The sequence below is a fragment of the Sesamum indicum genome, linkage group LG8, assembly GCF_000512975.1.
Source record: "Sesamum indicum cultivar Zhongzhi No. 13 linkage group LG8, S_indicum_v1.0, whole genome shotgun sequence".
Classification (NCBI taxonomy): domain Eukaryota; kingdom Viridiplantae; phylum Streptophyta; class Magnoliopsida; order Lamiales; family Pedaliaceae; genus Sesamum; species Sesamum indicum.
In genome coordinates, this window is record NC_026152.1 from 19,086,163 (window position 1) to 19,106,716 (window position 20,554).

At 36.3% G+C, this 20,554-nt stretch overlaps 4 protein-coding genes and 1 long non-coding RNA gene across 6 annotated transcripts in view; 2 read left to right on the forward strand and 3 right to left on the reverse strand.

Annotated features, from left to right (window-relative positions):
* Window positions 425-7,694, reverse strand: LOC105169378 (vacuolar-sorting receptor 3). Its single transcript, XM_011089768.2, has 12 exons — window positions 7,152-7,694; window positions 5,322-6,014; window positions 5,154-5,242; window positions 4,961-5,030; window positions 4,804-4,887; window positions 4,653-4,729; window positions 4,502-4,583; window positions 3,502-3,584; window positions 3,353-3,419; window positions 1,585-1,713; window positions 1,390-1,496; window positions 425-991 (listed from the first exon to the last, which is right to left on the reverse strand). Exons 1-12 carry the CDS (start codon window positions 7,459-7,461, stop codon window positions 893-895), a joined length of 1,890 nt encoding a protein of 629 aa, XP_011088070.1. The 5' UTR covers window positions 7,462-7,694; the 3' UTR covers window positions 425-892.
* LOC105169379 lies at window positions 8,898-13,019 on the reverse strand. The gene is made up of 4 exons (XM_011089769.2): window positions 11,860-13,019; window positions 11,106-11,354; window positions 10,767-10,858; window positions 8,898-9,954 (listed from the first exon to the last, which is right to left on the reverse strand). The coding sequence occupies exons 1-4, from the start codon at window positions 12,688-12,690 to the stop codon at window positions 9,159-9,161; spliced, it is 1,968 nt and encodes a 655-aa protein (XP_011088071.1). The 5' UTR covers window positions 12,691-13,019; the 3' UTR covers window positions 8,898-9,158.
* Window positions 13,863-17,521, forward strand: LOC105169382 (dual-specificity RNA methyltransferase RlmN). 2 transcript variants are annotated; one of them, XM_011089774.2, is made up of 8 exons: window positions 13,863-14,204; window positions 14,670-14,780; window positions 14,881-15,015; window positions 15,849-15,953; window positions 16,161-16,330; window positions 16,460-16,559; window positions 16,663-16,913; window positions 17,010-17,521. In XM_011089774.2, exons 1-7 carry the CDS (start codon window positions 13,950-13,952, stop codon window positions 16,903-16,905), a joined length of 1,119 nt encoding a protein of 372 aa, XP_011088076.1. In that variant the 5' UTR covers window positions 13,863-13,949; the 3' UTR covers window positions 16,906-16,913; window positions 17,010-17,521. The 2 variants fall into 2 exon arrangements, with proteins under 2 accessions (XP_011088076.1, XP_011088077.1); XM_011089775.2 differs by having other exon boundaries at window positions 17,017-17,521.
* Window positions 19,091-19,908, forward strand: LOC110012461. The gene is made up of 2 exons (XR_002287685.1): window positions 19,091-19,209; window positions 19,333-19,908. It is a non-coding gene; the product is annotated as an uncharacterized LOC110012461 (long non-coding RNA).
* LOC105169381 (DNA polymerase kappa) overlaps window positions 19,775-20,554 on the reverse strand; it is a 6,233-nt gene continuing 5,453 nt past the window's right edge. Inside the window, exons 13-14 of the mRNA XM_020696285.1 lie at window positions 20,155-20,492; window positions 19,775-20,042 (exon numbers count right to left, since the gene is read on the reverse strand). Of these exons, the coding sequence (XP_020551944.1) occupies window positions 19,922-20,042; window positions 20,155-20,492 (459 nt within the window). The 3' untranslated portion in view covers window positions 19,775-19,921. The remainder of the gene's footprint in view (window positions 20,043-20,154; window positions 20,493-20,554) is intronic.

Here is a 20,554-nt window from a genome sequence, read left to right on the forward strand (position 1 = left end):
ACGCTCTTGAAAGTGGCACAACTTAGAGATTACATCTAAATGTCAGTTCCCAATTTCATATTTTAGCGCATTAGCAGTAAATGTAGACGAGAATGTGCAAATGCACCTACATAGACACACAGGGCAGCAGCTATGCCGGTCCCCATAGAAACTCACTCGCCCAAATGCCATCCCCCGCTTAGAGTTCTCTTATGATCAGACAGTACATTTACTTGTACTAAACTGGAGACTATTCACATCACTTGTATATAGATCTGCTGAGCAGATCCGTATAATTTAGTAAAAGATGTCAACCTATTCTAAGGCACAGTAGTCATCATCTGTGTCAGTAATTCTTGAGATCTATGCATTAAATGTTCAACAAGTGCTAAAAAAACAAGATGTCAACATGGACATCATTTGCACATATAAAAGTATAACATCATTAAAAAGAATTCCAGATTGCTCCAACGAACTATTTAACAAACATGGGCACGAGGACATTCTAACATCATTCAGTGAGAACATAGCATAAACTAATATGTAGTTCTGGTATAACTAATAATGTTGACTCCACCGGCATCAAGAAACATGCAATCACGACGAATATACATGGAAATAATAAGATGCACATCGTCACACACTCTCGATTAAATTAGAGGAGCACAACCTGTCACATGATGCAGTGTACATGTCTCGAACCTAATCTCTTTAGAAAAAGTGCCCCAAAGGCAATCCTGACTCGGACGTGTTGCATATTAAAAGACATCAGGACGATTCTCATTTCACCTATCAACCAACAAATCATTCAGAAAATATGATTCTACCTTCAAACCTTTTGTTGGAGATAGAAGGTCAGTCACACGAGCCCCCACATCACCCTTGCAGGAAGTACAATGATTGAGCAGCATTTTCAAGCACGATCTTCATCTACGTGATTTGGAACTTCATTTTGACTGTCCAGAGGCATATATTGTGCCATGATGGCCCTGATCTCTGAGTCCATATATGACTGAAAATGCAACCATGGAAAAGTTGTAGTAAGTGACAATATCTCATAGTAGATGGTAAGATATGACAGAAATTCCATTGATGCTAAAAGGATTTACGCATTAACCCTCTCAAAACAACTGTGCTACGTCTCAACTAAATCCAGCACATTATCAGATCATTAGCACAACTTGCCAACCACCTTTGTTGGAAACTCAAGTAACATCAACATTCTGTCACTTATTTCTTCCGTTTGTTAGTTCATCTTTCAGCATCTATCGCCATACCTCATCCCTTATCTAATAATTAACAGTTTCATATTCCAAATTAAGGGGTAAGATCTGACTAAAGAATAAATTTTAGAGGTGAACTTGGAACTAATGCTTATATCTGACATTTGTGAGTAGAAAGAAAACTTACCCTCAATCTACGTTTATACACCACATAAGCCCCACCAGCAGCTAAAGCCAATGCAATCAAAATAATCCAAACAGCAGTCCAAGCAGACTTCACTTCTGTAGTCTTACCTGCATAAAGCAGCAGAACAGAAACCAATTGAGGATCAGGAGTGCAACTTATAGATGCATAATATAAAAAATTTGCGAGCGGACTGACTTATGCAGGTATCATGGTCCCTGATATACAACAGGTCCCCACCACAAGTGCACTCGTAACTGCCCCATGTATTTTTGCAGCTGCATTCAGGGCATTGACAGGCTTTCTTCTGCTTACATTCATCGATATCTGTGTGTTAAAAGTAAAAGAGTGTAAGGGTGGAAGTTAAACAAGCAAACTGCATGATGATAACTCGTTATTTGAGCTCCAATTTCACATCAGGTCTATGTAAATGATGGGAATATAGTTGTTAATAGGTGACATACAATTCAGCATAACACCATATTCATGTCACCCTCAACTTCCCAATGAAGTTTGCTATTTCCATTATTGCAAATAAAAAGATATCTTACAGAAAAAAAAAAGCGCTTTCAACTAGAAGTGTAACGGATCAAGTTTGATTCAAGCTTTTGAAAATTTTTAGGCTCGTTTGCTTGCAGTGATTTTGATAGATACATCTATAAAATAGGTGGATTTTTCTTACATGGATTGCGTTGGAAAACACCAAACAGTGTGCATAATGACACGTCAGTCCAATGTTGGCCCACTATCGACATGGAATAATCCAGAACATTTGATGTTTTCACCCATCAATATAAGAAAAACCAATCAAGCCCATCTTGGTGTTAGTTTCAACGTTTTTTGGCCTTTGATATATTATAGACCGCGGATCAATTAGGCTGGCTCCTGGAATATGGATCAGACAACCTAAGTTTGACGTACAATGCAACAAAAACACCTGCCTATACAAACTCTGAAATTGACCAGTTTGCCCCGTGCATCTAACAGTAATATGAAGTCTTAATTTCCATCATCATTAATCGACAGTGACAAAGTCAGGAACTCTTTTATTTCTGAGAAATAAATTAGACTAACTTCAACATAGAAAATCCAGTTGGCTGATTGTGGGTTTCTTCAGTTCAATTGTTCCACTGTCAAAATGAGGTGTTGAAGGATGCAACTATAATCCACCTTCAGTTTTAGACTTTCAAGACAATCCTAGTTCCTTTTCTTTAGCTCATGATTTTATTGCCTCAAGATTTGGGAGATGAAGAATATGTTGTGGAAATATGGGGCCGAGTCAAGAAGAGTGTTGAGGTGGGTGGTGAATGCTATGTCATCCGAGATATGTCATTTGATAACTGAGTACTAGGAAATGTATAGTTCATGCAATCTTACATCTAGACCTGCTTGTTGGTCTTCATCCCTGATATCAAGTAAAGTCTCCTCAATTGTAATCCATTGTTCCTTTTCTTTAATTTTCTTTAGTTTGCTTCTTTCCTTCCTTTCTGTTAAAACAGTTGAAATGCTGGTTATTCATACCAGGTTCCAAATTGATTTTTGTTTTAGTTTACTGTTAGTGGAGCTTATTAGTTACAAAAATTACAAAATATTTTCTTTCTCTGAACATGCCTGAGGATAGCTCATCAAGTGAATTTGTTGAAGGAGCTAAAAATAAGACATTATTGTTGAGGTATACTTTTGTTGATAATTGATATATGGAAAAATTTTGGGATGTAGGGTGAAACTCCCAACTGCTGAGGACCGAGGTGATGTTTCTCAGGAATTATTATTATTACTTTGAGTAAGGAGGGACATTAAACCTTCATTCTCATGCAAATGATACCTCGGAGCAAGGAAACCAGGCTGCTATGACATACCATCTAGCTAGACAAAAACTTAGCCAGTAAATCAAAATGAAGTACATCAAAGCAGATTATTGTGGAAGGTGTTTAGGACATAAGAATGTTATATAGAAAGTTCTTACCTTCACAACTGTTAACACCATCACCTTTAAATCCTGGAGGACATGTGCATTTTCCCTCTTCATTATCCTGTTAAGAAATATCAAAGAAATTCCAATCTCATGCAACTTTTAGCTTGGGACTAAGATACAAAATATAAAAGATCACGAACCACACAAGCAGAGAAAGCGACTCCATTTCTGCTTTCATGCCAACAGCCTCCGTTATTTATTCTGCAACGCCCCGGTCCACTTGCTGCATATGGAAAGATCTATTCAGGTAATATTCTGATCACGATGGCTTGATATATTCGTAGAATGGAAAATTTTAACATAATTCTTGAAGCTAAGAATAAGACAAGGAGTGAGACTTTAAATGAAATTTATACAGCAAAGGCATGTGCACTGTAAAATAATTATTACAAACTTACATTTACAGCCTGAGAATATAGTATTGATATTCAGTCCATTGGTTAATAAATGTCTCCCTCTACATTAGCGACTTGAAAATTCTAAACCTTGAGAATCTTGTTAATTACATGCACCAAGACAAGTTGATATTTTCATTCAAAGTATTGCCATGCTATCCTGAGTGGGTTGATACTTAAGACTGTCTACATCCAATCTTCCCATCTTTTTTCTCAAGACAAATAGCTGAGAATCCTCATCCATCATATGCACTAACAAAAGGTTGAGATTCTCATAGCACCTTCTCTAGAGAAACTCAATTTTAGAAAGATGTCATGATGACTAGAGTATGCCCAAAGGGTAACTAAATCATATAGTTGCAGAAGAAACGACCTGGGTCCACCTCCTCCTTGAGTTATATATAGCCTAACATCCACAAGATGATTTCCATATTTCATCTCAGCTTGGAATGAGTTATGAGATGCACCAGTGAAAAATCAAGGCAGTTTGTGGGTAACATTACTTGTCTATTGGAATTCGAAATTCAGGGATTTACTTCAATCATAATGTCAAACAACATGGAATATTGAAACAATATCCCATATTTACGACTTTTTTTCCATGTGTTTGAAAATCTATTACGGGTCGAGCATAATGAGTTGATGCGGATGATGAAACAATTCAAAGGAGAGGTTGCTTTTAGCAGGCATTTCCTGATAGATTAATAGGAACTATTTGCTAAACAAATGGTAACCATTTACATACCAACACAAGACCTATAACCATCTCCCTTAAACTGCACACCATTAACCACAGGGCATTCGCATACTCTTCCTCGGAATGTGTCCTGAATGTGTACACGAAAATGTAAGAAGATAAAAGGTTTAAGGCAAAACATTAAATTACACTAAAGTACCTTGCAAGCTGTAATATTAGCTGCCTTGTCTTGCCAGCAGCCACCGTTGTTCTCCAAGCATTCATTTGTTTCCACATCTGCAGTTAGAAAATATCATCTCCAAGTTCACTCATTCCACTCAACAGTCAAATTAACTCTGTAAGTAACATACCACCACCCAGACAAACTGATGGCTCCGTGGTTTCCTCAAAACCAGCACATATAGCTTTCAAAACAGCACCTTTCTCCAATTTCCCTGCAGAAAAAGCAAATCAGAAAAATATCATATTTTAACTGCTTGGAGGAAATTATGTGTGCAGAAAACAAACCTCGATATTGACGATTATTCACAACGAGAGTTGGCAGAATGGTTACATCACCACGTGATCCTTTTCCAATCTACAGAAATTTTACTTCTCAGGCATTTTATATGATTATTAACAGAGAGAACGTAAATAATAAGAGACAACAGAAAGACTGTTCACTTGATAATGCTGTAAGAAAATTGATTACAATACTCACTTGAGCATCCTGCTCTTCTTTCAGAACAGGATTGTCTGAATCAGCTTCCGGATCACCCATGCATTTTTCAATTTTTTTCAGATCAAGACCTGATATGCAAGTAAACTTAGAATATAATGTTTTGCACAATATTCAGAGACAATTATGATGGAAGATAAAAATATTTACCTAAAGAGTTAATAACTTGCTCAGCACATTCCTTGTTGTATTTCTTCTCCTTCATGGGGCATCTGATTTGGAAATCAGTAACATAGTCCCACCAGACCCATGGTTTTTTGGTCTCATTGGCCACTCTAAAAACACATAGCTGTCTCAGGTTCTCAAGAACCACATCTTTTCCTTCATAACCAGTGCTGAAATCTTGTTCAGGGTCTGGAGCACAATATCTTCCATGGTTGAGGCATTGAGATTTGCATTGTTTGCTAATGGTGAACGCCTGCGGGCAATACCAAGTTATATAATGAGGTGTAAATTGAGTATAACCACCTTTCTCAAGCACTTGAGCCGCCCCCTTAAAATCCTTCAAAAACTCCATCAACATATCACACTTAACCCCACACTCGTCGTTGCTGTTAGTCCACAGTTCGTATTCCACTCGATCATCTGGGTGGGGGACAGCTTCCCTCCAGTCAAGATTCACATTCACCATGTCACCCTCGCTGATTGCTTTCTTTAATTTTTCACCAAAACTTTTATCAATCAGTGCAGATGGTATTGTTATGTTTGCAATATATCTTGCAGATGCACCATCCTCTTCAGGTGAGTCCATTGTTATCAATGGTTCATCAAGGTCATCAGCCACTAGAACTGCAGCAGCACCAGCATTCTGGGCATTCCAAACCTTTAAAGCAAAAAAGCAATCTGCAGCACAGGTTGAAGTTATCAGAGAATCATATCAGGATTATGTTTTTATCTGATAGAAATATAGATAAAAACATAATCCTCATCTCCAGGCAATATGAAGCTGCATAGCAGGAAATTGTAGGAAAGTCTTGTTCCTTACAAATACTCATTAAGCAACAGAATTCACCTAAAATAACTCAAACGGAATGTGCCCTTTTTTGTCCAAACTCACACATATAACCTACACAATCCAACTTCAAAAGTGCTTCTCATTCCAGCTCCAATTATATGTAGCTCATGGAAATCCAAAAGAAGCTAATTAAGAACGATGGAAAATCATGATTCCAACAATTGGTGAAATAGCTATATTTCACAAGTATGGGATCTAAACCTTGAGAAATAGCACATTCAATTTCATCAAAATGTCCTCATAATGAGACCACAAAAAGGTGTCTATCAGCTAGACATGAATTATATTTACGCAAAAGGATACCTAGAACCATCAAAGCAACAATTTGAAGTCTTAATTGATAACAGCAAAAGCAACTTGATAAAATTGGAAAGGCTTGCAACTAAAAATTGACAAGTTTAAGCCAAAATAAGTCTGTCAATAGTCTGGAATCATTTGAGTTTAGCTACACAAGTTTCCTGATAACCGAAATGTGTCCAAAAGCTGCTTAATAAATGCAATTAATAGACACAAACACAAAGTAAGGCCTCTAAATTAAAATTATAAACTGCAAAGCAAGACCCCCAGTGAGCGTCACTGAATCACATGACCAAGAAAATCATCTGAATTAATCAAAGGGTATCTCTAGAAATCAAATAACTCACCACAACTAAGCTCTTCACTCACAATCTAAAGAACAAATTCAAGTTCAATCCAAATAGGCAAATTAACTAAAGTAGACAAAAATTTTATCCATAATATAAATAACAAATTTAACCTTAATCAGGAACCATCTAATGAAATATTTGTAGTGAACAGTAGTTATATAAGGGATATCTGAACTCGGTATCAATAACCAAGAACTTCACTAGAATAAAAAATAAAGGAAATTTTAGAGGGAGCTTATCCTCTATTAAAACAAAACATTAAAAATAAAGAAACCCAAAATTCCTCAAAGAAGCTCAAAAGAAAACAAGAGCATGTACCCCCACGATCAACAAGAACAAAGTTGGGAAGAGCTCCAGCTTTAGCCTTGAAAGAAATCCCAGAATCATCAAAACTCTTGCAGCCTTTCCTGTTGTCTCGGGGATACACCACAGTTCCACCCATCCTTCCTCCATATTGTGGAATCCCAAAGTTGCCAATGGCACTATCATGAGTTCCCTTTATGCTGTCCGGTGATAATACCCTCAAGCTGTTCTTCTCAACCACAAACCGACCCACCACTATTTCTGCCAAAGTTAGCAGCAAAAGCCCCAGCAAGATTGCACCTTTTGGTCTTTCAGAACACCCCATTTGCTTGGGCTTCCAGAAGGAGCAACAAAAACTGGGATTTGAATTAGAGCTAAAATTGGGGGCTGTTTCTTTACTTTTCTGGAGTTCTTGGAAGTAACTCCAACACGCACTGAGTGTGCTTGTCCGTGAGATTGTGGGTTGTTGAGACTTAAAAAGGACGGAAATCTGTGTTAGCAGACTAATTAAGATTAAAGAGTCAAGCGGAGTTAGATTTACTACACATTGACAATTCTATATCGAAACTTGTTTGTTTCTGTCTTGAAAACAGTGGTTACTGAAATAAAGAAGTTATTTATTCAAACAAAAAATTATTAAAATAAAACCTTGCATTAAATCTAAACAAGATAATGTGGCTAACCTACACTAATTTATTTATTTAGACAATATAATCTGACATACAATTGTTTAGAAAAAGCCTGACGACTCTATTACAACGTGATACACGGTCATGCAAGAGTCCCTCTTCATTTGACCCCTCAAATTCTTGAAGGTAAAAACAAAGGAAAATGAAGTCACTGATTGCAATAAAACTATTCCATTTTCTAAATCTGTTCAACATGTTTGAATCCTACAGGTCAGTTGCATGATTCTTGACGAAATGGGTCAAATGATAAAATTTATTTCAGAGATATGTTTGATATTCCTGTCTGTTTCGATTCCAATATTCTGAATTTCTGATGTGAGTAGCTTAAACAAAACTGTTATTTCTTTTTTAGTCTATATTAAGGCACGAGATGATGAGGATTCAGGAAAGCTGAATTGTTAAACGCTCAGCTCCTGTTGGATGCTGCTGTCCACGAAAAATCTCTACAGATAGAGCCAAGTTGGATAAAAAAACATGTGAATCTTTAGTTTTGCATTCTTGATGAGGACTCAACCTATGAAAAGGAAATTTCACATAAGGACATTTCACACGTTTGTTTTCTTGTTACTTAGCATTTAGCGTGTGACTGTCGATATTTATTACCTCATTTAATAAAGAATAACCATCTTCAATCGTGTAATTGTGGGGTTTGATTCTTTCTATGAATTAATGGGTAATTTTGTAAGTACCTTATAAGCAACAGTTTATAATTTTGAAGACATGCTGTTGATTTGAACTGAAATTATTAATATTTTTATTGTACCAAAAACATAATCAAATATATAAAGACCCCAAAGATAAAATCACTGATTATTTCAAATAATAAAAAAAGATATTTATAATTATATCAAATTTAGAAAAAACAATGATAATTTACCCTATTTCACTGTCTAGGGGTAATTTATTATGGAAGTAAGGATCACCTAACCACGTTCACTACCTACCACAGCATTTATATACTACGATGTGGTCCTATTTTCCTTTTTTGATATGATAATTATAATAATAAGAATAAGAAAATTTAAATTGAAATGAATGGACAATTCAATATTCCACTGTTGGCAAACGAACACGCAGCGAGTAATTGAGTGTATTACGATCATATAGCTTACATTCTATGTACATCACATATCCCGGTAATGAATCAACAGCATAAACAACACCAGACGTCCTAGATTAATGGAAATGTGTTTCTTCCAAGAAGATTACCAGCACAATCTGTTGATAACATTCTCCGTTTACGTTGTAATCTCGTTTCATCCTCTGAGTACGAGTAACTAATTACTGTACCTCATGATCTAGAGACATCTAGGCATTGTGGTTTCGTTGATAATCACGTAGATCCGTTCAAACGTTCGAGAACCATGGCAGTCCTCTCGACGTGCTTCAATAGGATCCCATAGATTTTATTCCTTACCCTCCGGTAAGCTTCAGCTTCAGAGTCTTCCAAGTAAGCACAACCGCCTCTTCCTCCTTCCTGAGGATTGCCCTCTATGTTCACAATCACATCCAGGCAGTCATTCACCATTTTGACCTTATACATCATCGCTGCAATCTGACTGTCGGATTGCATTGACAAGCTTTTTTGCTCAAGTTCGTCGAGGTATTTTTCAACGTAACTCAAGAACAACTTTCTACATTCATCCTGCAGAGACGCAGCCAAGTCGGCAGCTGCAGGTAGAGTACTTCCACTAGTCCATTCACCCTGGCAATCTCCTTTGTCAGAAGCCAGTAGAACAGTGATATCAGCACTGCTCCTATCCTTTTTAATGATACAAGCACCTTTTGGTTTATTGCTACGGCTTGATGGGCTGGTTTTCTTCAGGCTGTTTGTGGTTTCCATGGAATTAGTTGAGGGAAAATTTGGAGCGGAGGACGGGGAAAGATCAACAGCCACAGCAGATTTTATCCATGCAACTGCATTTCTCTTTCTTTCAAGGGCGACAGTCAGTGTTTCCTTGACAGAATTGGTGGTGCAGGAAACGCTTTCTTGGGTTCTAAGTGGACTTATGCTTGTCAGAGACTGCATTATCAATCTAGTACGAGCTAAGTCGTGTTGAAGTTCAAAAAACTTATCGACATATGGCTGAAGATCTTCTCCTTCGCCCAGGGGAAACTGTGACAATGTACTGCACAAAAGATGGCCAGAAGTGTAAGCCTGAAGGTTTTTAAAAACTTGTGAGCTACTGAATAACGATGAACATTAGTTGAAAAATGAAGACATCTTCCGGATATATGGTACAAAGTTTAAAGGTAAGAAAATGCAGAAGGGAGAGAGTATTGATACTCAACACAAGGGAAGAGAGTTGTAACAGAAGGTAAAAGGTTGTAATTGTGCTCTTCTGATGTTCAAGTCATGATAATATCACCATAGTCAGTTCCCAAGAAGAGAAAGACAAGTATAGGTTATATGACGTCGCATAATTTTGTCAATCCAACTCAGTTATCGCTTAGATACATTCCAATAAAAAGATTATCAAGTTTGAAATATGCTAATTGAAAATCTTATACCAAACTCTACCTAGATAAGTCACATTCACAAACGTAGGGCATCAAGACTTAAAATGCCACAACATATGGCATTCATTACCAGCACCATCTAATGTAACTAGCCAAGGACTAACTATCCAACACATGACACTTATTGGGACAGCAACCGTCATGGCCTAGTGCAGGACTCTGCACTCCCAAGTATATAAGGAAATAAAATTTTGCCTCTACCAACAGCTAGCTTTTCACCTACTGGATAAGCGTTTAATTTTAACGGTTCCCTAAGCGGTCTGTTAAAATCTCCCATACTGCTAATTCATCTTAGGATGTTCGATTAGATCATAATATAACAGTAATTACCAAAAATTTTAAACAAGAAATTCACTCAACATTCTGTTCATTTTTGCCAAATATATAGACTCAAAATATTCATGAGCATGTATTTCCTCACCTTAAGGAGCTGAGCAATCTTTCTGAAGCACAAGCCTCTTGGAGAGCATCAGCAGCAGCAGACAGAGCAATGTCTCTTTGCCTTATGACCTCCTGCAATTAAGGAAAAAAATCTTCATTTTACATGGTCTGTAAATAGTACGATCACTTACATGCCATTGTTAAACGAAGGAGATGCTAGATGCATTACTCACTAAGATTCTTCATGTTAATTTGTTCGTAAATACATATATAAGATATTATTTCATACATGTTTTTCTGGCCTTTGTGAAGCTGGAAAAATCATAACTTGAAACAAGTATATTTAAACATGGTGTTTCTGATGATATTATGATAATACCTTGCCAAACTTCACTAAATTTGGTGGAAGGGAGTTCCATGATATTCCAGTTTCTGCCCCTTTTCTTTCGTGTAAACTGCATAATGAATTCGGTATCTGCACATTATTGATCTTCGTTGCAGGCGTTTGGCTTTTGCTGGAATTCTTGGTTAATCTCTTTGCTGAACCCACTGATGAAGCCCTTCTTGTTGTTGTTGAACTCGAATTATCATCAGAGCTGTCGTACCCAACAGAACGAATAGGTGAAACCTGTTGATACCAATAACACAAGAAAGAGGTTTGCCAACATGAATAAGCTGGAATCTAATGAAATACAACTCAGCAAATTATAACTAAAATTATCAAAAGAAAAAAAAAACAAATCCCAGCAATTGATGCCGATACTATCTATCAAGCATTACAAACTTCTTTTCATCAGACAAGAGGGAAAACCATCCACATCTTTTTGAGGCCTTCTCCAGATTCCATGCCACTTTAACTAATACAACACTCAAATCTCTTCCTCAAATGAGCAATCTTAAAACCCTGTTGAGGTGAGGTTTGGTATATAAACCTTATGTAGTTTTTGTTGATCGACTCGAAGATCTAAGTATAGAACTTTGATGGTTTAAACTTTAAAATGTAGGCTTACTATAAACCTTTCTAGTCTAAATGCCATTATACTTCCTCCATTACCACATAGTAAGTCCTACATATATCATTATCATTGAAAGAAAGCAGTTTAATGAACTAGATAAAAGTTTGAGAAACTAACATTTGCACTACGGCTCCGAGGTGGCAGCTTAATTTCATGATTGACTACTGAAGAATCAAAAATTTCCTTGACTCCCATAATTTCTGACTCGGTCCAGCTTCTTCTCTTTGCCATTTGTGCTGATGAGGACGACAATATCACACTATCTCCATCACTATCATTATCAACAGAGCTCAGCCTACGTTCATCAGGTGAACTGACTTTCTCAAAATCTTCTGCTTTTAACGCAAAACTGACTTCGCTCCGACGAGGTTTTGAGGCGCTCAAAGAGCGACGCCTCCCCTCATACCCACCCTTCAATCTTTCATTTCTTTTAATAGATGATTCAGAACCAGAAGTGCCCCGGATCAACTTTCTTGAAATGGATTGAGGCTTTGAAATCTTTTTCTCCAAGATCACACCTTTCTCAACAACTGAATCAACCCCAGATGCTTCAAGAAGCTTCACCAAATTCGGTGGTGGAATAATATCTACAGGAGTTCCTTCACAGGGGCGCCAGCCTGGAACCGGTGTCACCCCTTTCATCAATGGAGCAGGCTCTGCCTTCTCCAATTTCTCTACATATATAAACTGCCCGAGTTTCAATTTGTTCCCAAGAATCATCTCATTCTGTTGATCAGTCAGGGAAACATAGAATGCATGCGACAAATCAGAAACCTTGAGGAAAAATCCTCTGTTAGGCCATAAATCACCTTCTTCCAGTACAGGGATTATGCTCCTGATTTGCAACAACACCGGCTTCGGATCATCATCCAACGCAATGTCTTCCATTTTCATGTCCTCAAGAAGCTTCAAGAGAACCCCATTCTTTAAAGAAGCCATTTTAACCATGTGTACAGGTAGGTTTCTTGAAAATAATATATAAAATCAACCCACTACATCCAGTTGTTGAATGCGCACCGATCGATACCCAACGAGGGAAAACAGAAGATGAAAATAAAGATTTTGGGTTCTAAATTCCAAGTGTTGTTGTCAAGATTCCACTTGATCAGGGTTTCAAATTTGTCTAAAAGCAATAAAAAAATCCAACGGAAATAATGCAATAGGCTATATGGGAGGTTTGTGGGATCCAAAAGAAGAGGAGGAGAGGGATGGATGCATGAAAGTAACGAGAATTTTCAGCAAAGTAACAAGAAAAGAGCCACTAAAAGGCAGGAATACCGGTCAAACCCAACAATTCTCTCTTTTCTTCTTTCCCATGCAATTACGCTAAAACCATGAATATCATCATCATCATCATCTCCATCCCAACTTATCCAAATTCAACAATATTATTTTTTATTGTTTTAAGTGGTAAATTGAAATTTTTATAATTAAATAAAAGAACTATAAGTTTAAAATCTATATATATCTAGAGAGATATGTTTAGTTTACTTGTCAAATTATTTCTTACATTTCTCTAATTCTTTTTCCTATCATGTATGTTTTAGTTTATATATAGTTAAGTAGTAATATATAGTAAAATTCCATCTTATTGTTGATATTAATTTTTTTAACAATAATTAACTAATAAGTTTATTAAGTAATTGTGTTTGGCCTTGATGCATTCATAATGTTTCTACATAAACATTATTCATAGTTTTTTAAAAAAAATATATATGCATTTCATAAAGATCGTAAACATTATTTTCTTAAAAATATATATGTGAAACGAATAAATACCCCACTATAAAAAAAGAATTACAAAATACCCCGTGTTCCAAAAAATAAAACAAATTACGCATCTATATATGATTTATATAAAGGGACAATTTACTTCTTTTTCCTAGACACATTGAGTAATTTATTTACTCATTTCTCAAATTGTTGGTAAATTGCATTTTCCCCCTTTTCTTAAATCTATCCATACATGATATCATTCATCCAAACAACATTAATACTATTACACAAAATATTTATTTATTTATTTTGGATGGTTTGAGAATATTTCTATAATTATACCAAAAAAAATAATATATATAAATAGGTTATTGATTAAAGTTGTAAATCTAATGATGATGCCACTAGTTTGCAAACACCCAACAAATACCAATATGTGGAGACAAAAAATAGAAACCCTTTAAACTGCAAAATTGGATTAACTTTCGCCGATGGCATACAAATCGGTGTTCGATGCTTCCGCCATTAAATCCGAGTTTCAGAGCGCCGGTGTAAACCCTAATTTCGTTCCACTCGTCTGGAAGCACGTCTTGCTAAATCCTCATTGCCGATGGGATGAAATCCCGTCGTTGCCTTCCGCAGCTTATACTCTCCTCAATTCCAAGTTCAAACCCTGCACTTCAACTCTTCATTCCGCCGTAGATTCTTCTGACGGGGTCACTACTAAGCTCCTCATCAAACTACAGGTAACTGGGATCGATTGTTATATCGGCGGTAATTATCGAAATCTCTTGTGATTTTACAATTTGAGTGCGGAATGTGGGGATTTGCGTTTTTGAACAGAAGGTTGGTTTTAAGTTTTCTTGCAAGTGGTTGTGTTTTATATGAACGCTTCTCTATATTTGCTGCTTTTCGATTAATTATACGTTAATAGAGTGATCAAGAGCTAAAGCTATCAAGTAGAGAACTTACCATTTATTTAGAATAGAGGGGGTCCCAACCCACCTTGTCCACCTCTTCTTCCAAGGAACTTAAGTGTCTAAGGATTTAGTATGTAATGATCTGTTTGATGGTTTAAAGGACACCATTTTCTGTTGCCAGGGAAAGACATTGTTTCAGGGTGGGGAGTTGGGTGGGTTCCCTGTTGATGGTGTTATGATGTAATATTTGTATTCTGGCCATACTTACAACTATCATCTTTTTTTGGCCAGAATGAAGAATTTGTGGAGGCTGTGATAATGAGATATGATACCCGATTGGGTAAATATGATGGAAAGCCTCGTCCTGGTGGCCCTAGGTCAACCCTGTGCATATCCTCTCAGGTAGGAGATGCTCCAGTACTGGTCAAACATATCATCACTAATTTATTCTGAATACTTGAATATTTTAATAACTGGGTTCTTACTTTCTTTGTGAGTTTAGGTTGGCTGCAAAATGGGTTGCAACTTTTGCGCAACAGGAAGTATGGGATTTAAAAGCAATCTTTCATCAGGAGAAATTCTGGAACAATTAGTGCATGCTTCTCGCATATCATCCATTCGAAATGTTGTTTTTATGGTATTGTAATCTCTCTCTTCCAATGTCGTAGACTGTATATCAGTATGTTATTGAATTATTTAGGGCTTTATTAGTTAATTAATTGTAAACTTGATAATTATCCTAGCCAAACAATTTCAAGTATTGAGAATATGTTAGAATCATTTGAAGTTGCATGCATTTTCAATGTTGGCTTGAATTTTTTTCATTATTAACATCGTTATGGATGTGTTCGGTCATATTTTCTAAATTCAGTTTAAAAGCAACCTATTTCAAACTACAGTCTAAACTGATATGTAAGATTGAGTTTGATAGCTGGACAAACTATTATTATGACATGCTCTATTGCAGTTATCTGGCTTCCAGTGATTCTATGATAAGGAATATAATAAGCATATCCAGCATAAACTGATATCGCGTAGCCATGTTGATCCAAAACACCCTTGCTTGTTTAAATATTCCATGGCAATATATAATTCTTTTAGACACTTGTTCACAGAGGTAAAGTAAAGGCCAAATGATAGAGAATTGCGTTCTTTTCCTTGTTAGAGTTTCATTAAATGTTTGATCTGTTTGAAGTCAACTTTTTGGTTAACAAATCTTCTATTGGATTAAGCACCGTATTCTCTGTATTTGAACAAGAATGATATTGAAGTTCACACAAAATAATGCCCTGTAGAATTATTTTGTCTTTTCTGCAAACTGGAATAGGTTGCTGAAGCCATTGCTTCAGTAAGGTTTTTACTTATCCTTCAAAAGTCAAAAAAGATTCTCACGTTTGTAACTGATGTTACTGCTGTGGTGGTCATGAACTTGGATTGTTGGTTAGTTCTAATGATTATTTGTTGTGACAGGGAATGGGAGAGCCACTAAACAATTACTCTGCGGTGGTGGAAGCTATCAGAGTCATGACTGCTCCTCCATTTCAGCTGTCACCAAAGAAAATTACTGTCTCAACGGTGAATGACATATTTGTTCCATGCTAGACGCCTTCTTTTTTTACTTTTATTTCGCAAGTAGCATGTTTTTGTTGCTTATTATATTAACCTTTGTAGTTCTTCCTCCTATTTGTATGGGAAGTAACACTTTCTCCTTCTGGTTATAGATTATCTTAAATTTTGTTAATGATCTGCTTGATCATGAACGATGTGCAAAATTATGCACAGGTTGGTGTGATCCATGCTATTAGCAAGCTGCAGAGAGATATACCAAACTTGAACCTTGCAGTGTCACTGCATGCGCCAGTACAAGATATCCGCTGTCAGATAATGCCTGCTGCAAGGGCTTTCCCTTTGGAAAGACTAATGAATACATTGCGAGAATATCAAACTAGCAGGTCTGGTAATTTTTTTTCTTTGAACTGCATTTACATTATTTGTCCAGATTATGGTTTCGCAGTCATTCATGAGCATGTTTTTATTGTCCCTGGGAGATGGACAGAGTATCTCATTTGGTATTTCTGTAGTCAGCAGAAAATATTTATCGAGTACATAATGCTTGATGGCGTGAATGATGAGGAGCAGCATGCCCACCTGCTTGGCAAATTGCTAGAGACATTTCAAGTGGTAAGATTTGAAGTGCAGCATTTGCTCTATGTGCTAAATTTAAGAGGTTGATTTTAAGGCATCTCATACATAGATCCAATTCAATCTTTGATATCGACTGCAGGTTGTGAACTTGATTCCTTTTAATCCAATTGGCTCTCTAAGTTCTTATAAAACCAGCAGCCATGTGAAAGTGACAATATTCCAGAGAATACTTAGAGGCACTTATAACATCCGAACAACAGTCCGTAAGCAAATGGGTCAAGACATAAGTGGTGCATGTGGTCAGCTGGTTGTTAGTAAGCTGGATAAGAGGTCCCGTAGTAGTGCAGACCACTTAACTGACATTGAAGATCTTCATATTTGATTTTTCAGGTCAGACAATTTGCATTTATACCTTTATTTGTTCTTGTGCCATTATGCATGAAATATGGCTGCTGGATAACATTTTTGATATTGTCTTACGTGAAGACTGCAGTATATTACAATGGAATTAACTTCCCTCTTGAAGAACTAGCAATACACTGGACAAGTTATGAATTTAGCTGCTGTTGCCTTAAGAGTTGTGGATGAAAAGCATCTGTCTTGATGTCCACATTTGCTCTCAAGTTTATAAGCAAAAGATGTAAAACAACTTCTTGCTGCTGTTTGGGGTTCTAATCTATGTTGACCTAATCCTGTAACCCTCAGGTGTTACTTAGCTTATGCTAAAAGAAATTTGGTTTCTTTTATTAACTCCTAGAATAGGTGCATCAAACTTAGAGAAAAAGGTTTGACAGTCATGTTCCATCAAATCACGATACTTGTTTGCGGTACGCTCGGAACTACAATGCAGCAGCAAATGTTCTGCAATCACAAAAAATATCATGGTATTGTCAGATTAGCAACTTTTAGGTTGATCTGTATTTGAATGAACCTTTATTTCTTTCTTAATAAATAAATAAAAAAAAAACACAATTAGCTGTAGGTTGTTTATTATTCAACCCCAACCTAACCTTTTAATTGCAAGGAGCTTGTGGATTTATATGTCAGTTGTTTTCTTTTGAACAATTGTATGACATGTTTTATCGTATTGTTTATTGGTATGCCGTATGCATTATGGAAACAGAGAGAAGAAATTGTATTTTCCAGTCATGGATCCGCCAAAACAGATAACGAGTTAAAAGAAAGGCTGATATTCTGGGCAATTGTAGGTCAATGTTTCTTCCAGCAACCAAGCCAAGCAAAAAAGAACCATTATCTGATTCCTAGACATACAAAAAGAACACATAATCCATATTTCAAACGGGATGCACAAGTAAAGAAACAACCAACTATGCTGCTGAAAAGAGGTAGTAATATTGTTTTTTTTTTCACTACATGCTATCAGCAGATAAAGCTACTGAATAATAATACTTAAGAAGCCAAGAGAGCTTCAGTGTTTGAAACTTGGTCTTCATCGTTCTTTGGGGTTGGACGACTCCTATTGGCCTCGATACTCATCATAAAGATCATGCTTCCATTTGATCTTTGAAGGTTTGGTGTCAGGGGATGGATCTGCTACAATTTTGTGGGTCTACTCAGGATCAGTCACCATTATACATGTGATATTTTTTTTCATACATTACCCTTAAATATTATATGTGCAAAGTATGTAATATTTTTTCAAATTATTTTAGTAATCGCAAGGAACTTATGTAACTCTAATATTTTTTTTATTATTTCCCACCATCCACAACTGCATTTAATTAGAATATAACAAAACAATAAATTTAGTGGCAAAATATCACTAAATAGACTACGTTAAATAATTGACGAACCCCACCCCACCCAAAGTGTAGGCAAAAATTATGAAGATATTATTTCATAGCAAATTTTAGTATCATCGACATTATATGTATATGTAGATGTAGTTTTTGGAAACAACAGGTTGTGCGGCAACGTACCATATGCTGTGCGTAGGCAAATCGCAGTTCATGCCTAAGATCCAGACGTGGCCGGCCGCTGCTATTTCTATTGTGACTAATGCCTCTTTTCTAGCACTGGTAAAGGCGATAATGCTCCAATTTCATGAGAAATTCTAATCTAGACTAAATATGATCAAAATTTGAATTAATTATATAGCAAATGTAGTATACTTATTATATTATTGTGTACAATTCAAAATAATACCAATTACATGACATACATATCTCACTTGCTATAATTAATTTGATTTTATGAAATCGATTAAAAACTTTCCCCAATTCATACTGCCTCCTGATTATAGGTAGCCTCTGTTAATTCTAGATGTCTTGAATGTCTTACTCGACAGACTTGTGTCTGTGTGTGCGCGTGCGCATGCGTCCTGGAAGTAGAGATATCGAAGCACAATGTTTAAGTCAAAGTTTTTTATGAATCCATCAAAAAGAAAAAGGTCAAAGATTTTTATGAGATATCAATAACATCCTTAATCCAAAATTGAGTTCAAGGATTTCAGAAACCTTACATATACTACTTTGTGGTAAATAAGAAATCTAGTTTAGATTATGAGCAACATTAGAAGTATAAATAAGCATGGCATGCAACAAGGATTTCTTTGTCATTAGCAATTAAAAAATTGATCAGAAGATACGAATAGTTTAAACATTGAATATGGCAAAGCCCACGGCGTCCATTTTGGTTCTCATATTCTATTTCACTCTGATTTCGGGTATGAAATTTTTCTAGTACCGTTCCTATATTTTAATAGTTTCATTGGTTATAACCTAAAGTACATGAGCAATTTATTAGTCTCTAACACTTTTTTTCTGCAATTTGTATTGGTTGAATGCAGGTTGTTTGGGTCAAGGAAAAGACTGCTCGTTTGGTCTACATGGTCGACCCTGCGATTTAAACGATCCAAGTTCTTGCATAAATATCTGCAATCAGAGTGGTCTAGGGGGATCTGCTTTAGTTAGTGCAGTTTGTACGACAGAATTTGACAAGACAACTACTTATTGTACCTGCACTTTTCATTGTTAAAGAGGGGAAAAATAATGAATAAAGACCCCAACCAAGAACAATGTCATGAATATTCAAGTTTTTTGTTTTTTTTTTTAAAGAAAAAGAGAAGCAATAATTATACCATTAAATCAAGACAGAAGTCAATAATCCAGTACATCCTTAAATAATCAATGCAGGAACATGAAATGAAATAACAAACTGAACTCATACAAGTTACAGAAAAAGAGAAGTTGAAAGAAACAAACATTTTTTATAGATACGGAAAATGATAATTGAAATAAGTACAACAGTAAAATTATTTTATTGCGATGGGTTCATCATGCAATGCAGTTCTCGGACATATACAAGGGACAGGCTTAAACAATCATAATGATGCACTTGTGTTACACATAAAACAAATAAATTGTAACTGGATAGTATCAAAAATTTTGACTGGTTTTTGCAAAGAACATATCAATTGGAATGTGCTTACCGTCTGAAGGAGATGCTTTCTGCTTCTTTCTCTGCCGACTCTCGCTCACTTGATCCTTGTGGGTGAACCTGGTACAAGTATACAGCTATTTAGATTGTGGAATCTTATTTAACAAGGGCAAGGGGGGAGATCGAAAGGTTAGCCTGTACTCATGATAAAGCTATTTGAACAAATATTCACCTTTGCTTCGGCTTGAGAACTCTGTTAAGGTTGTTTGATTCCTCATCTTGCAGCCTCTCAGCAAGATGAAAATCGAAATGCTCTTGTCTTTCCTCAACAAAACTGGGAGGCAGTTCGATCCCACATACAGAACATTGGTAATCATTCAACCAAAAGAAGGGTTCTTTCGGGTTTAACAAAGAAGCTGGCTCTTCATCAGTGCAGCTGACTACTCTTCCTAATAGATCCAGGCTGGTTTCTTCTAACAGCCCAGGAGATGAATCTCTTACCACTACTTCACCAGCCCCAATTGGATATGGTGGATTCGCTGCATCTCTCACCACATCATGGTTATCAACCTAAACAACACGAAAAAAAGGAATAAACAAAAAGTTTTTTTTCTGGAGTACAATGTAAGTGA

Coding starts and splice junctions, on each gene's coding strand:
- LOC105169382 (XM_011089774.2), top strand. CDS start 13,950: ATGGCATACAAATCGGTGTTCGATGCTTCCGCCATTAAATCCGAGTTT. Junction 14,781..14,880: donor CCCTGTGCATATCCTCTCAG/GTAGGAGATGCT, acceptor TTGTGAGTTTAG/GTTGGCTGCAAAATGGGTTG. Junction 15,954..16,160: donor AGAAAATTACTGTCTCAACG/GTGAATGACATA, acceptor AATTATGCACAG/GTTGGTGTGATCCATGCTAT.
- LOC105169379 (XM_011089769.2), bottom strand. CDS start 12,690: ATGGTTAAAATGGCTTCTTTAAAGAATGGGGTTCTCTTGAAGCTTCTT. Junction 10,859..11,105: donor ATTTAGTGAAGTTTGGCAAG/GTATTATCATAA, acceptor CCTTAATTGCAG/GAGGTCATAAGGCAAAGAGA. Junction 9,955..10,766: donor AGATTGCTCAGCTCCTTAAG/GTGAGGAAATAC, acceptor TCTTTTGTGCAG/TACATTGTCACAGTTTCCCC.
- LOC105169378 (XM_011089768.2), bottom strand. CDS start 7,461: ATGGGGTGTTCTGAAAGACCAAAAGGTGCAATCTTGCTGGGGCTTTTG. Junction 4,730..4,803: donor ATCAGTTTGTCTGGGTGGTG/GTATGTTACTTA, acceptor TTCTAACTGCAG/ATGTGGAAACAAATGAATGC. Junction 3,585..4,501: donor TGGTTATAGGTCTTGTGTTG/GTATGTAAATGG, acceptor TTCCATATGCAG/CAAGTGGACCGGGGCGTTGC.